This window comes from Ailuropoda melanoleuca, chromosome 4, assembly GCF_002007445.2.
Source record: "Ailuropoda melanoleuca isolate Jingjing chromosome 4, ASM200744v2, whole genome shotgun sequence".
Classification (NCBI taxonomy): Eukaryota; Metazoa; Chordata; class Mammalia; order Carnivora; family Ursidae; genus Ailuropoda; species Ailuropoda melanoleuca.
In genome coordinates, this window is record NC_048221.1 from 96,199,570 (window position 1) to 96,216,573 (window position 17,004).

The 17,004-nt window shown below is 49.0% G+C and overlaps 1 protein-coding gene across 1 annotated transcript in view; it reads right to left on the reverse strand.

Moving 5' to 3' along the window:
* SLC4A5 (solute carrier family 4 member 5) overlaps window positions 1-17,004 on the reverse strand; it is a 124,934-nt gene that overhangs the window by 64,267 nt on the left and 43,663 nt on the right. Inside the window, exons 9-10 of the mRNA XM_034659387.1 lie at window positions 15,462-15,653; window positions 3,860-3,989 (exon numbers count right to left, since the gene is read on the reverse strand). Coding sequence (XP_034515278.1) covers window positions 3,860-3,989; window positions 15,462-15,653 — 322 coding nt within the window. The remainder of the gene's footprint in view (window positions 1-3,859; window positions 3,990-15,461; window positions 15,654-17,004) is intronic.

Consider the following 17,004-nt stretch of genomic DNA (forward strand, 5'->3'; position numbering starts at 1 on the left):
AGAGCTCTCAGCTTCCTACTCTGCTTTAATCCATAGAGTGGTCTCAGGTGAGTAGAGAGACCAGAGGGCTGGGGGTGCATTCTGCCCCCCCTCCCAGGTTAAGCAGGGAAATGATTCTAGGAAGGCATTCTACAAGATCTTAAATGGGAGCAGTTTCAAAGTTGAGACAAAGTTCAGGCTTTCCCCTCTATCACATAGGGAGTGTGCCAGCATCTCCACACAGGGGCTTTTGAAAATATACTGGTCTGGTTTGACCCAACTAAGCTGACCCACTTTTTCTGCCCTTCTTGCTGCCCTTTCCTGGTCATCACACAAATGTCCTCAAAGCATAGGTGTCTCATAAGAACCTCTGGAAAGTTCACTCTTTTGGTCTGCTCTGAGTTGAGATCAGAGGCAGCTTGGATTTGGAATTTTCTCTCAGAAGTCTTGGAAAGCTCTAAACTCTTGGCTATCTCTGAGTAACCCCAAAGGGCCCTCCACACTTGGGTGGGTTCCAGCCCAGGTCATTCTTCTCTTCCTGTCCTTGCAGCCAAGCCGACTTGGGTCTGAGAGAGGACAGCATTCTGGGTAAATTGTTTGCTAGTAGCGAGGGGGTTGTGTGCCCCCACCCACATGACCCAGCCCTCCCTTCAGGCAAGGTCAGTATCAGCAAACAGCCAGCTGCATTTCCCTCCCGGGAATGCTAAAGAGATCGAGTTAGTAAAAATCTATCTTGTTAACAGCCTGACCTACCAGCATTGATCACACTAGAAGTAATGCCTGCACACAGACCCCAACATGCACACAGGGCAAGGCTTCAGTGGAGCTCAAAAAGCCATTTAAATCCGTCCAGAGGTGACTCCTTCTCCAAGGGCTCAAAACATCCCTCAAACTAATAACCCCTGACAAAGCACCACCAGGGAAAATTCCTTGCGGATTTGAGATTTTCACTCTGTTAATCTCCTAACTCAATAAAGCAAATACTCCTGCCGCAAATTAAATACTTTTATTAAAGGGTCCCCTCCTCTATTCCCTTTGATGTGGGTGTAGGCCTGCATCCCTCCCAGAGCCTGAGTGTCTGTGTGAGGGGTTATCCACCCCCCACACCACCATCATTTTCTCCCATTACCCCAAGGAGGCCAGAACCCACTAGGATTTGCAGATTCTTGGATTCTGGAAACTTCTAACACCTCTGGGTTCCCGGAGGAAATCTCACAGCCTGTCAGCTGAGGGAAATGCTTCCCATTCCTTTGTGGGGGTGTGGCCTGGCCCCAAGCACCTCTACTGTTGCAGTTTGCCTGGAGGAGTCGCCAGCACAACTTTCCAGGCCAAGGTAGACTTGTTGGCCAGTGGTCAAGCCCTTCCTTTGAACTTTCTACAGGCTTGTTGGTCAAACCTCCAACAGTGAGCTGGATACCTGATGTGGTTAGCTGGACAAAAGATTAAAGGAGGCAAGGTGGAGAAAGGGGACTCGAGGTAGGGAGGCCTGAGCTCCTCTCCTCCCATTGTTTCCTGCTCCAAGTTGGACGCCAAGCTGCTTCCCCCCCACATCTGCCTGGAATTGGGTTCAGCCATTTTAACTTCTTCTAGCCATCACTTTCCTCTCACTACTGATTTGAGGTCCACTCAGGACCCTTCTAGGATCACCTCAGACGCTGTCCTCACAAAGCCTACCTTGCAGGGAAACCCACCAGCTTGCACATGGTAACTGTCAAATCAGACTCCTTTCTATTTCAGGAGGAGCCTCCTTCTAGAAACACCACCTACAGTTTATCAGTTTCATTACAGGGTCTAGAGTGCAGAAGGCTCAGTGAATCCATTCTCAGAGAGACCAGAAACAGTATTTTGTCTATGGTGACAATCCGGTCTCTGAGGGCCCTGAGACCTTTGAGCAAGGGCTCTGTGGGCGTGTATGATAGGTCCTCGTGGAAGGTCTGGTCCTGGCATTTGTTGCCAGGGGTCCTTGATGCAGACCTTGCCCAGGGGAGAGAACACGCTCTTCTTACTGGGTCTCTAAAAAGGCCCTTCTCAAGGTTTCTTCTATTTGCCCACCTTCGACAAGAAAGGGAGAGGAAGCACTAGCTCCTCACAGGCATTAAGACACCATAACCCAGACTGGGCCCTGGTCTTTTAAAACATCCTACCCTCTCTTCTCAGCCCTGAATAGAAGCCCTGGGCTCTGTGACTATCTCCATTTATTTCCCATCCCAGTGGAATTGCCTCCAGACTCTCATGAAAACCCAAACCGAGTCCCTGGAAGTTGGAGGAAGGAGAGGGACGTCGCTGAGAAAATGGGGAAAGGATGACAAAGTACATAAGCCCTCAAGCTAGGGTCAGACAGGCCTGGGCTAGAAGCCAGACTCAGCAGCACGCACACTCTGACCCTCGCAAGCTATTTCCCCCTCTAAACCTCAGTATCCTCGTCTATAAAATGGAGATACTAACAGCTCCCACCTCCTCGGGGTCATTGTGCAGCTTGCTGAGATGAGCCTGTAAACTATTTAGCATACGGTAAGGGCTCACTGAATGGCTGGTAAGTAGAGGCTCAAGAGCCTCCAGACAGAGATGGGGGCAGGCCACGAGGCTAGAATTCATTCCTTCCCGGAGGCTGCAGGGATTTGGTAGTCCACCCAGTGGCCTTTCTTCCAGGAGAGATTAGAAGGGGGAGGCTTGGGGATGTCCAAACTTGCCCTTCCTTACCCTACAGAGCGACTGCTCAGGTGAGCGAGGTTGGTGGGTGAGGGAGGAGCCCAGGCCGTGGATGGAGCAGGGGCCAGGATCTGGGCGTCCTGGTGGCCCCCAGGCAGAGCCAGTCCCAGACACAGGTAGCAGTTAGTCCAGGCATTCTCAGCTGGGGCAATAGCAGCCCCAAAGGGGTCTTGGGGAAGCAAAAAGTTTTAGATATTGCCATGGTTTATGGCATTCCAAAATTCAAGCCAACATGACAGAATCATGTTCCTTGGTATTTAATTCCTCTCGTTAGAAATAAATTAAACCAAATACTAATTTAATAAAGTTAATTTAAACTAAAATTTCTTGGGCATGAGGGCACACTAATACAAAAAAAAAGGTTGAGAAAAATTGGTATGGTCCATCTTGTGGACTTTCTCAACTTGCTTCCCAGGGTCCCTCCTCTCTCACCAGCCCTTCTTGCTGCCTCCTACCATAGCCTTCCTTTTCCTTAGACTCTTGGCAGCATTTGGTGTTGCTGACCAGTCCCATTCAGTTAGGCCACCCTGTCCCAGGCACTGGCTATGACCAGTGGTACTCCTTACTCCAATCCTCCCTTGGCCCCACATCCTCACCACGTGGTTCCCCAACAGCCTTCTGACTCTTCTCCTTCTACTGCCCCTATATTCGCAGTTCCTCTGCCCCCCACATGTGCCTGCAAAGCTCCACTCTCTTTGTCCCACCCCAAACTCTGAGTTTCTTTTCTTCAGAGGCCCACTGGACCACTCCACCTGGATTTTTCATGACATACATTTTTCTTCCTCCAGGAAGCCCTCCCTGCCTACCCCAGCCCCTTGGTGCTTTCCCTTCTCCTATAGCATTTAGTTTGAACGATTTGACAAGAAAGAATATATGTCCTTGTATTATTCTCTCATGGCCTCATGGGGGTCTGTTCTACTTTCCCACTTGGATTTTAATTTGAGAATAAGGAAAGTGATAAGTATCTGTGTGCTCAGAGTCCAGCCCAGTTCTGGACACCAAGGCAGGCAGATGTGGAGGTCTTTAGGGGCCAGGGAGTGCCACAGCTGAACACAAGGTGCAAGATGCCACTGGTCAATGGTCCTTCCCACCGGGAGGGTCAGCTCAACCTGGGCCCCAGATAGACTGCCGTGGGAAGCCACCTTCTCCCTTTCCCGGGACTCCACCTCACCTGGCTGACTCCTTCCACTCCATCTGGTCTCCATCGTGCTGCAGAGTGTCCATCTCTGTGAAGAGGGTGGGGTTGGGAGCCTCATCTTCCTCCCCCAGGATGTCCTGGAGCTGCTCAGCAGCTGGAGACCCTGCAGAAAGAGGGCAGCAGGGTCTGCTGAATGGCCTGCGGGAGGCTAAGGGCTGCAAGGCCAACTGAAATGCAGCAGGAGCCAAGCTCAAGGGAAAAGTATTTCTGAAGTTAGTAAAACTAAGTCCAGCTTCCAGGTGAAGCTACACTCAAGCCTCTGTGGGTTAGACGTGGGTGAGATATTCTTCGCAATAAAGGGGATAAGAGGATTTGGTCTTCATTCAGACACCAGGGTCTTGTAGCTGACGATGAAGAAGGATACAAAATGGCCAAAGGTGGGCAGCAGCAAGGACGGGAAACAGAGAAGTGAGAAGTGAGGAAAACTCTGACCCAACTTTAGCATAACAAACCCAGAGGGACCCCTTTTCCCACTGGGCGCCAAACCAGTCAACTCCCAGTGTTGGCCTTGAAGGGGCAGTCAGCCTGTGAAAGGACGTTCTCGTACCAGTGTGCTGTGGGAGCCCACCTTCTTCACGGGCATGGTGACAACCTATTCCTGAGCTCCCATGCTGCTTTCCAACTGCCCACTGCATGTCACCTCCTGGCTGTCTCTCAGGTACCTCAAAAGTCAGCGTTCCAGTACTGAACATGTACCCTTCCCCACACATGCTTCCACTTCCTGGTTTTGTTTTGTTTTGTTTTTTTAAGATTTTATTTGACAGAGCACAAGCAGGGGAATGAGCAGCTGGCAGAGGGAAAGGGAGAAGCAGGCTCCCCGCTGAGCAGAAAGCCCAACATCGGGCTCGATCCCATGATTGACCCTGGGATCATGAACTGAGCCAAAGGCAGACGCTTAACAAAATGAGCCGGCCAGGCATCCCTTTTCTTTCCTTTCTCTATTTCATGAAAGTCTACTACGTGCCAGGCATTGTTCCAGGTGTTGGAAAACGAAGCTGGAATGAAGGCCCATGCATCCCTGCTCTCTTGAATGTCTGTTCTAGTGGTAGAAACAGACAAAAACAGGTAAGCAAAAGCATAAACGATCATTTCAGATAATGATAAGCATTCTGAAAAAAGATAAAAATAAAGCAACAGGAGAACTACATTAGAGAGATTGGTTAAGAAAGACCCCTCTGAGGAGTGTGTGTTTGAATTGTGACTTGGAAGAGGAGAATGAGCCACTTCTGCATTTCTGGAAAAAGAGTGCTCCAAGTGTTTCACAGACCCTGAAGTGAGAATGTGCGGACCGTTGTGTCTAGAGCATGGTGAGCAAGAGAGAGGCAGGATGTGATGTGGAAAGCCTTGGTTAAAGGCATAGCTGTCCACCCAACTGTACAGGCTAGACACCCTGGAGTCATCTTCACCTCAATCACTTTCTCTCACCTCCATCCCCCTATTGAAAGTTTTCAAGAATACTTCCCGCTTCACCAATCCCTTTGCCCCTGCCCTGGTTCAGTCTCTCATTGATTGTCTCCTGGGCTCCATCAAGTCTTCCCCTTCCTCTTCGCCCCTCTGTCCCCTCAATTTATCATCCCCACTGGCCCTCACTCATTTCTTCATGGATTCCCAATGGTCAATAATTTCAACTACTTGGTCATCATACTCCCCATTCTTATTCCTTGACTTCCCAGTAAAACCAGGCAACCAATGGTAAACAAGAATTCACTGGCCCAGTCCACCTCTACAAGAGTGTCCTGGGGGCACAGGGAGAGGCAGTGTGATATTGTGGTATGGTGGAGATAAGGCGCACAATGGGCTTGCAATCCAGCTCAATGTGGGTATGAATCCAAGAGTTGCCACTTGCTCATGGGTGTTTAGTCTGAGTGAGCAGGGTTGTTGGGAGAAGCAAGGAGGTAAGTCAAATAAGGAGAATAAGACGCATGACACGGCCTGGAGTGTATCCCTTTCACCACCAACCCCAGCACCCAGGCTCATGAGCCCTGCTGGAGAAAACCATCCAACTGAGCAAACAGAGGGTTTCCATTCCAGCAGGTCTCAGAAGTGCCGCTACCTCCCACTCATCCTTGTCAGCACCATGTCCCATGTCCCTCGATGCCATTCCTAACCTTGCTCCTCTCTACAAGCCTCTTGGTCCATCTCCTACCCACCTCACCAAGGAAATAAAGGCCTCCGGATGTGAAATCCATTGTGCTCTCCCTTCTAGTTCTTCTGTACCCTTACCACTTTGTAGTCCATTTTTGAACAAAGGAGTCCTTCCTCCTGCTTAATCTCTGGCCCTATTTATTCTCTTCTGCTGGATTCTTATTTTATCAATTAGCCTTTCCTTACCTTTGTCTTCAACTTCCTATCTCTGCTCTTTTTCTTCCAGCCTATAAACAGTTCTTCCTAACCTAGCACATTCTCCCCTGACCCCGCCTGCCTTCCAAGCTCTCTGCTCTCCTTTCCCTCCAACTTCTTGAAGTAGTGGTCTCCACTTGCCATCTCCACTTCCTCCTTGTCCAACCAGTTTCCAACCTGCTGCAACTGGTTCAGCCCTACCACTCTAAGGGACAGAAATTTCAAACTGGCAGCTCAAGGTTATGCTTAATTTAGCCCTCACAGAGTATAAAAGTTTTTGAAATTGTTGCTAACATAAAGAATTGTGAGATTTCATATAACAATCCAGATTTCTGAAAATTCAGATGCTCTGGTGACTGTGCCTACATTCCTGCTTGGCAACAATCAACTAGGGCTGAGTGATGGCTGCTTTCTTCAGGTGGGCATACATATTTTTTTTTAAAGTCCTTCTATTTGAGTATAGTTGACACACAATGTTATATGCATTTTAATTTGCCACAGCCCCCACTGCTCCCTACTCTACCCTACTAATCTCATTTATGTTATGCACCTGAGTTTACAACCCTGCCCTCAGATCACTCTTGTTATCTTATTCTCAAACCAGTAAATTAATAAAAGCAAGCAAACCAACAAGTCTGGCTTATCAGTGGTACTTACTGCTCCCTCTGAACAGACATTCTACTCTTGGGTCTCATAACACAGTACTTTCTTGATACTTTTTCCTATCTCTTTGAGGACTCCTAAGTATCTATCCCTGGGCCCTTCTTGCTGGTCTTATTTAAATCTTCATCTTTCCCAAGATTTTCTCCTTGGCATTCTTCTCTTTTCTCTTTCTACACTCTACACTATCTTGTGTTCTTTATGGTGTCACCCTATAGATAAGGTCACCCATGTCTCCAGACCCTGCCTGTATTAAGCATTTCCAACAGTCAACGGGATTACTCCAGCTGGGAATTCTGCAGCCTTCGCAAGTCAACCTCAGTATATTCAAAACGGTTTCCTTATTCCAGCACCCCAACCCTGCCCTTCTCTGTTTTGAATGATAGCACTGCTAGCTACCCAGCCATCCAGATAAGAAATACTGGACTCACTCCTGAAGCCTCTATCCCTCTCACCATTCATGTCCAATCAGCCACTAACTTCTTTCCCTTGCTTCCTAAATGCTTTTCAGCTCTCCCCCTCCCCCCCTTTTTTTCTGCACACTGCCTCCATCTTAGTTCAGGTTCTCATTATTTCCTGATCCTATCACCGTGACAGCCTCCTACTGCTCCTATGGCCTCCGGTTGCATAATCCACCCCCCACTCCCTACGTGGCAGCAGTTTGCTTTTAAAACATTTCAAACATATTCCTGTAATACACTTCTGGGAGTCATGGTGCTCCTTGGGCAGGACCATAAGATATTTTGCATAGGAGTTAGAAATAATTTTACTAGCAGAAAATACTATTAATTTATCTGTATATAGCTCAATCTACCTTTTATTTAGATGAATTTTATTTCTGATTTTTTCTGTTACTTTAAACATAGTCTTTTCATTGGGTTGATTGCTGACACTTGCTAGCAGACATCAAGGTTAAGGAAGTTTTATAGAAGAAAAACTAGCAATTGAACAAATAACTTTATTTTTTCTTTAGATTGGGGGCAGACTAGGACTCTGATTCTGAGAGGACACACCAATTCTCTATGGAACCGGAGGTCAAGAACTACTCTTTTAAAATGTAAATTTGATTATGTTACTCTCCGAGTGAAAAACCCCTAATAGGCTCTGTATTACTTAGAGCTGAGGGTCTATGACATGGCTCAAAACAACCCTTGTGATCTGGCCCTTACCTGCCTTTTTAGGTTCTGTCATCTTCCTCAGCCAGATGCCCTAGAACCTGGTCACCCTTAACCCCAGATACCCTTGACCCCAGCCACTCCCAGTGCCAGATACCTTTGACTCCAGCTATCTCTGACCCCAGACACCCCCAGACCCCAGCGACCCCCAATCCCAGATGGCCTGCACCCCAGCCACATTGGACCACAGACAGTTCTCTGAAGAGGAGGGCACCTCACGACTGGGATCCTTTGCCTAGTGCTCCCTAAATTTGGAATTCCCCTTCCCCTTCAAGGCCAGATAAGAAGACAATAGATGGAACAGTCATGGAGAGAGGAGACAGGGCAGAGAGCAGGATGCCTGAAGCAGCCCTGTCTGGGGCATTACCTGCTCCCTGGAACAGCTGAGCGCTGGGGTCTCCGGCTGTTGGCACTGCCTCTGGCCCCAGCCTGTTTCTGCTGCTGCCACCCTGGCCACTGCCGGAGGTGTGGGGAGAGAAGAGGGAGAGGGAGAGAGAGAGAGAGAGAAAGACAGAAAGAGAGACAGAGGCAGAAAGAGAGGCAGAGAAGGAAGGTGGGAAAGACTGGGGAGGTGGAGAGAGAGGGCTGTATGGAGGAGAGAAGAGAGATGTAGTGTGAGAGAGATTGTGTGCAAGAGAGAAAGGCTGTGTTGAGGGTGAATTAAAGATACCGTGGGTATGAGAGAGGTGAGTGTGTGTGTGTGTGTGTGTGTGTGTGAGAGAGAGAGAGAGAGAGAGAGAGAGAGAGAATGTGAGAGAGAGCAATGTGAGGGGCGGGGGTCCTCAAGTGCACTGGAGAGAGAAGGGCTCAGTGGCGCCGCAGAGGCTCAAGCAAGCAGCTGGGGCTTCACAGCAGCAGGGGCGGTGGCGGCAGGCCTGCGAGAGCGCCGGTGGAACTGCCCTGTCCCCCCTCCCCCACGAGGGCTCCAGGAGAGCCCAGGCACCTCGCCTCAGGCCCCTTTATAAAGGCAGAGGTAGGCTTTGCCGGGAGACTCCCTGGGGCCTCCTTAAGAGCCTTGGCCACAGGTGAGCTGGTGGAGAGCGGCTGGGTTCTCTCAGCAGGACACGGCCCCAGAGGAGGTGGGTGGTTAGGGAGGGTTGCTGTGGGGTCTCGCGTTTCAAAGCAACCACGCTTGGTCAGTAAAGCTCCATGCACCTGGCTTCTCTCTGTCCCCAACTCTAAACCCAAACTCATCCTCTACGTCTTCACCTACTTCCATGACAAAGTGCCAAACACCATCCCTCCGTGGGTGTTTCCTGATAGCCCGAGGACGGACGGTGGGCACTGGTCACTTGAGGGTGTGTGGGGAACCCCACTGGGGACTTATTTTGCTCTGCTGAGAAATTCCTAATCTCCTGGGTTCGGTTCAACAAGTGCTTACTGCGCACTTAGAATGTGCCAAGGTTGATTAGAGGTCACTGGGCGGCTGCTGCTCCAAGGGCTGCTCTGACTCCGCGCTAGGGCGGAGTTCAGCAGCTGTCGAATCCACAAGCCCTTTGCTTCCCAGATGAGAAACTGGAAACCCAATTCACACCACAGAAGGCCCCAGCAGGCCCCAAATTTGGGGAGCCTAGAGGAGAGCAAAGTTGGCCGACGTCCCCTAACCCACACTGCCCACCCGTGGCTGGCCCCACTCATCACATTTTCATACCTGAGGCTCAAGGATCACGGATGCCCGCTTTCAAGTTGAGGAAACAGCAGCGGAAGGTCAGGGACGTGTGTTTAGGTGCCGGGCTCCAAGCAAACACCACCGTCTGGGACTTTCTGCCACGGCGGACTCCTCAGCAGGACAGGACACGGAGGAGACAGGCCCCTCCCCAGGGTCCCACGCTCTACAGGTCACACTGCAATGTGGCTGAAGTCAGCCCATCTCCTGAGCACCCCTGGGCGGCTACTACACGCCACACTAGGTCAGGGGCTGGGGGTGGCCCGAAACACCACAGAAACACCCAGAGATCACCAAGGATTCCAGAGGCTTCTCTTTATTCCTGCGGTGCTTTAAGAGCCCAAACCTGGGCTTAACACTGGACTCCACTAATTACTAGCAGTAGGAGCTGGCAAAGCATGAAGCTCTCGGAGCCTTAGTTTCCCCCTCTATAAAGTGGGGCCAATCACATGTACTTCACTAGACTGTGGTGGGCATTAAGTGAGATAATATATGTGATGGGGCTGGCACAGTGCTTAGTATACACCAGCCACCCAGTCCAAGCTCCGGCTATTACCATTGCTGCCAATGGGTCTGACGCCTTTCTCCCTTATTACCAGTCATCAGCCTGGCCCTTTTCGAATTGCAAGGGCTCGATCCTTTTCAGGCTCTAAATGCCCATGGGGCTTCCGTGCTACCTCCCGACCCTCCACCCCGAGGCCCCTCCACTCTCTCAGCCCCTGCCTCCTGCGCACAGAAGGCTTAGCGCAACCACATGCAGGGCTCCCGGATCAGGGTGACTCTAAAGCACTGTGAGCCCCACGTGCAGGCAGCACATCAGAAGTTAATCCCCATAATGAGAAACACCACAGGTGGTTGATAGCACACAGCAGCAGCTGCTGGGAGAAACATAACTGAGCAGGAGCCAGCTTCAGGAAGCCTGAGAAGAGAGGCAAGCAGAACTGTGCTTTCACTGAGTGGGGACTGTCCAGTCACTGGATGAGCAAAGCACAGAATGATCTAATGGACCACAAACCAGCAAGCCTTCAACCCTAGTAAAGACCTGGAAGGCATTTAGGACAGTCAGGAAGTCAAGATGAGGACTTGGTCCTGGGGCCTTGGGCTCTGGGAGAGCCCTTTCAGAGGTTCCATCCCTCTCTCTTGGACTCCACATGGATCTCTAGTTTGCCAGCTTTGCGAGGTTGGAGTCTGCCTTGCTCTGATCATGCTGCTGGCCCCCAGCACAGAGCTCACACAGCATGGGCACTCAATAAATATTTGCTAGGTGAATGAATTTCACTGATTAACACTGAGTGTATCAGCTGGGATTAGGCTTGGCAAGAAAGGAGCTAAGGACAAGGGAATGCTACTGAGGGAGGAGCTGGGTGGGGACTTTGGATAGCTCAAGGCCACTGAATACTGGGGAGTGGGAGACTGACCTAGAGTTCTAAAGCCATTCTTGAAATTGTATGAAGTAGGTCTTGAGAGGCGATGTGAAGGCCCCAAGTCCTAATTTCATGGATAATAAAGTTCTTTTTCTAGGAAGCTGTCCTAAAACTCCAAATGTACTCTCTGAGAGAAGAGGAAGAGAATCTGCCCCCGTTAAGTGTTTACAGGGATTTAGAGATTTCAACCCAGCCCATACCCCTCCCCAAAATGATGACCCTCTGGCAGCTGTGTTGGTGGAATGTAGGACCTGTGCCCCTTGGCTACAGGTAATCAGACCATGAACAGTTCACTGATCATCTGACCCAAGCCTGGAAACTTTGAATTGGGTCTCTAAGATAGCTGGGGTCTTTCCTGATGGTCTCCGGAAGAGAGAGCATGTAAACTGGAAGACAAGGGCACAGAAGATGCAGAAAAGGCTACAGATGGAGGGGAATGGAGCAGAACCACAGGAGAGGCAGGGGAAGAGGCCATCCATCCTGGAGAGGGGATTGAGAGGTGCTGTGTCCACTTGTTGAGCCTGTCTGTTTATTCTGCTTTGGGACCGTGAGAGGCTTCTTTTGTCTTACGATATCAACACACACACACACACACACACACACACACACACACACACACACATTCTCTCCTTGCCCAAGCCAGCTCAGATAGGTTTCTGATACTTGTGATCAAATTACCTTCTTAATCATGAGTGCCCATTATATGAAATTCTAGGGTATGGAAATTTTCTTCTATGTATCTTCTCAAGAACCCCGAGGGTAAGAGTTACAAAGAATGTTGAGTCACTGTAGTAAGAACAGTTAGGATAAGAAAGAATGGGGAATTAGTAAAAGAGGGGAGAAAAGCAATGGCAGAGCAGGCCAAAAGCAAGAAAAGAAGGAAGGTCAAGGAAAAGAAACCTTGGCCCTGGCCCTGGCCCTGGCCCTGGCCCTGGCGGAGGGCGGAGCTGCGTCAGAGGATGGGCGGAGCCTGGCAAGGGCACTGCTGGCTCCCTTACAGGCTGTGGGTGGAACCAAGGCTGGAAGATCTTGGTGTGCTGGGCAAGCGGGAGACTCACCCAAATTCAAATAAGAGATTCCCTCAGCCTTCCCTGCAAAGGGCATCAACCTCAACAGGAAATCAGACTTGGAGCATTTGCAGGAGACTCCCCAGAGAAAAGAGAACAGTGACACTCCTCTCACTGGAGCCCTGCGGGAAGGGGTTCTAACATTTCCGGGGAGCCAAAATAGTAAGAGGCAATTGATTGTACCATAGCCATTATTTATCGTGTAAGGTGTGTGAGATGTTACCAACAGTCTTCAATTCGCATGTTTTGTTTCAGTGATGATAAATGCAGTAAAGTGAAGAAATTGTGATTTAAAATCAAAACAGACAGTTGCTGCATCTCCTGCCTAGGCCATCAGAGATGTGGGGGCCCCAAGTCACACAGGGAATCCTGACATGGCCTGCAGAGGCCCATGAGGAGGGGGAAGGGGGAGAAGGAAGCGTCAAGCCTCTTTCAGGTCTTCGAGGCTGCTGAAGGGCTAGACTTAGAGGAGACGGTCTCTGTGTTTAGGTCAACTCATTATGTGGCCTCAGCTGTGCGAAAATGGGCCCTGAGCCAAGGAGGGGCGGAAAGAAAAATTGTTGTGACTGAAAAGTGAGGGGACTGGGTGTGTGTGTGTGAGGAGGGGGCTCAGCGCTGAAAGCAAGGAGATGTAAGGGGATTTGGGAGGGGCAGGGGCTGGGCAGGAGTCCCCCCAAAATATGGTGGGAGGCTGGAACTGCAGAGGAGAATGCCCAGTGGGAAATTTCCAGTGGCCAGAGGATTTTTAAGAACAGGGATGTCTAGTATCTCATTTTTAAAAATTGTGTATCTCTGCAACATTAAAGTTGGTTCTGAAACTCTGGCAAAGCCTGCCCCTCACAAGTATGCCATATGTGACCAATTCTGGGGAAACCAAAGAAGGTATGAACTCCGTGCCTGAGCTGGCCTGGAGGTGAAGGCAGAGGACAGGTATAGGAGGTGAAACACAGGGAGATGACAGGGAGGGACTTGGAGCCAGGGTGACACGGAGATTGGCAGCCCCTGGGAATACACAGCAATTTCGGCAAAGACATGGACCTCCCCCAGGATGAAGCCAGGGAGACCACTTTAGCTAATTCTCCAGGAATACAGTAAACCTGGCTAACATATGGTTTATGAAAACTATCCAATATTAGGACTTTCCTTGGTTCACTTGCAAACTTGGACTCTCAACCCCAATTTCCCCTCAAGGTCTTAAGGTCACTAACTCAGGATTCTTTTCTAATAGGATTTTTTGTTTGTTTTTAGAATAGCCCTCATGGCTAGGGAGGGAATGCTGTGTATGTTGATAACCCCAGGAGATCCAGGTTTTAAAGTGTCAAAGGACAAGAAGACAGAGAAAATACATGCTTCTTTTAGGAAACATATTTTAATTTGCTTTCCTGCCTGCCCCCCCCAGCCCAAAGGGGGCATATACAGTCTAGAACGATCCTCATTCTTTCTCCTTTTTTGTCTTCCTTTCTACTGTCTCTCTCCAAGTTGTATTCTTCCAAGACACAAACTTGTAAGGTACAGAAAGGGAAGGTAGCTACCCCATTTTAAAGCTTCAAACTCTAAAAGAACCTTGACTGTCTTTGCACCTATGTTGGAAATAGCCTGTGTCAGGAACTATTCTGGAGGAGACGCTTTAGAGACAAGTATGTGTTCTGTCTCAACCCTTGCTCCTTCCTCATGAGAAATGACAACAGAAGACCAAATGAAATACATCCTTGATCCTAAGGCCCTGGAATGAAGCTCAATATGAGGCTGAAATGCCTGGCTGGATAACAGCCTTTCTCTCCTTTACTGCTCATCTTGGGGTGGTTTTGATCTTTTAGCAACCCCAGAGTTAATACCGGGCAAGTAGAAGAAGACCTTAATAATTTTTCACACCCCTCCCACCAGAAGGATCTCATAAGCCCTTGGTGCCAATGAGGACAGCCAAACCAATATCCGCTTGTAGAGGAAAAAGATTTGGGATCCTTGCTCTTAAATTGGGTTAATGTGTATTAGTTGAACTAACACCTATTAAGTGCCTACCACACACCTACCATGTTATTTATTTCTTGCCTGCCTCAGGAGGGACCCAGCAAACTCAATTTTAAAAGGGCATCTCATATCCATATGTGGGGGGGGGCGGTTTACAGGTGAATGCCCCAGAAAGGGAGGGTGAGGAATCCAGATCCAACATGGGGAGAAGGAGGTCTTCCCAACAGGTTGCTCTCCTCTGGGTCTCTGATATTCCTACCCCTGAGCTGGTCCATGTGTGCATGCGTGGTTTCATCAGCACTCATCTCTTATGCTAGAAAGCTCCAAAGGACTTCCATTAACCCATCTCCCATATAGACACGTTTACTCTGGAAAAGCCACAGGCCTTGGTGGACTTGGTGCCAAGGAGAGCAGTTGTTCAGGGCAGCTGCAAGGTTGGCCTTTGGGAGCATGTATGTCAGATCTCTTCCTACAGGGACACTGAGACACTGTTACTGCCTCTGATAGTCCTTTGAAGGTTTAGATGGTAAAATAATTTTGCCTTGCTCAAGACAGTGGAAATATATAATAGAGACCATGAAATACCATTTATTGTGCAGATTTAGGATATGCTGGGGTGAAATCATGTCTCTAGAAACAGTGAAGTCTCAAAAGAATAAAATGTCACAGCTGGGCTCTAAGGATTCCAGTCTTTTCACTTTTCTTAAGATTAAGACTTTCCTTTCCACAGGAAGGAATGAAAGATTGATTTTTAATCAGCCCAGAACTGATTTCTGCAGCAACAGCAGAAGGCCTCAGGGGATTTGCTGGCCTGGGAGAGAGCTTCCCAGGGGTCTGCAAGCTACCATGCAGGTGCCTAGACAATTCTGTACCATGCCTTCAAGCTCAGGTGAGGAAAGAGGGTGGACGTAACGTGATGTGGAATTTGGTTTACTGAGCACAATGCCTCCTGCCAAATAGTCATGTCTGTGGTTAGGGCAATGGCTGTGTGGCCCCTAGGAATTTGGAAATGAGGAAAAGAATTAAACCACGAAATCAAGTTGGAATGGATCAGAGCGGAAGTCTCAAAGTCACTAGAGAGAGAGACGGGGCTCAGCCTGACTAAAGGTGTCCCTGGGCAGGGAGGTCGGTCTGCAGGGGCAGCAGAGCAGGGGGTGCTGAGAGCCCTGACCCCAGTGGGACATCACTGAGTCTCCAGAGGATCTCCCTGCCCTGTCGCCCCATCTGGGCTCCCCAGCAGATGGCTCCCCCCAGATGCGCCCCTCAAGAACTCACGGGTCCTGCTGACATGATCCACATTGCTGTCCCGGCTGCTTCCCCTGTTGCCGGCGCCAGTCAGTTCCTGCTGCGGCTTGTCGGGCTGGAGGCCCCAGCAGACCTTTTGCAGGCCCGGAAGACGTCCCTGCTGGTCTCTTTTCCTCTGAGGGTAACTGGGGACTGAAAGCCCAATGTGGATGGAACGGCAGTCTGTGGGCACGGCACAAAAGGAGGGGGGGAGGCAAGGATTACTGAAAATGGGCATTTCTCCCTAATGTCCTGCAATTACGAAGAGCTAGGGCCACCAAAGGAAAATGGAAGACATGGGATTCCTGGCCAGGGCCACTGCCCCAAGTCTTGGGTTTGACAGAATTCCATTTCTGAACAACCCAGCAGTTGCTGGAAACGATACCCTTAGTGCTGTAGTTAGAACTCAATTGGAATGAGCAGAACTCCCATCACTCTGTTCTTGCTTGTCCAGAATGGCAGTAACCACGTAACGCTTATGACACATGGCCTGGGAGACAGTCCCTCAGTGAGTCACAGATTTAGTCCAAAATGCCAACCCCCCTCTTTGGGAAAGCTGTATGCATTTCCACTGAGGGCTGCTTTTACTCATAACCAAAGACTACATAGAATATTTACAAGAAAAGTGAGTGACCAAGGATTTCTCAAAGCTGGTTTTGTATACTAGAATTTTCAAGAACTAGAATCACCAAGAACCTTAATTTCAAATTCCACTAAGAAGCCTGGCTGCTCAGTGAAGCCTCTGGGGGCCTTTGCACACAAAAGTCGCTGGAATTCTCCCAGCTCTCAGGATGGACATTCTGCTATCAGTGTTACATATGTTGGCTTGAATTGGTCAAAAGTTTTAAAAACAATCAATAGATTTAGTTTTATATTTATAGAATAATTGAGCAGATAGCACATAGGAACTTAGACTTCCATCCTACCCACCCCCAGACCCCCACTCCACAAACAGTTTCTCCTTTTTTTTTTATTGAGGTAGAATTGACATATAACACTGCACTCGTGCAAGGTGTGCAACATACTAACTTGATAGATGTGTATGTTGCAAAATGATCACCACAAGAAGTCTAGTTAATATCCATCACCCCACACAGCTGCACTTTTTTCTTGGGATGAGAACTTTTAGAATCTATTCTCTTGGCAACTTTAAAATATACAATACAGATTGCTAACTATACTTACCATGCTGTACACTCCATCCCCAGAACTTATTTGTCTTATAACTGGAAGTTTGTACCTTTGACTACTTTCACCCCTTTTGCCCACCCCCAAACCCCTGTCTCTGAAACCACTAATCTATTCTCTGTTTCTATGAGTTTGGTTCTTTAGATTCCACATACAAATAAGATCATACAGTATTTGTCTTTCTCTGTCATTGCCGAGACTGCCAAGGAGCTAACCCTCTGTGTTTTCTTCTTGGCATTTTGTTGTTTCAGGTCTTACATCAGTCTTCTATCCATTTTGAGGTGTAGGTGTGTGTGTGTGTGTGTGTGTGTACGTTGTAAGATAGTGGTCCAATTTAATTCTTATG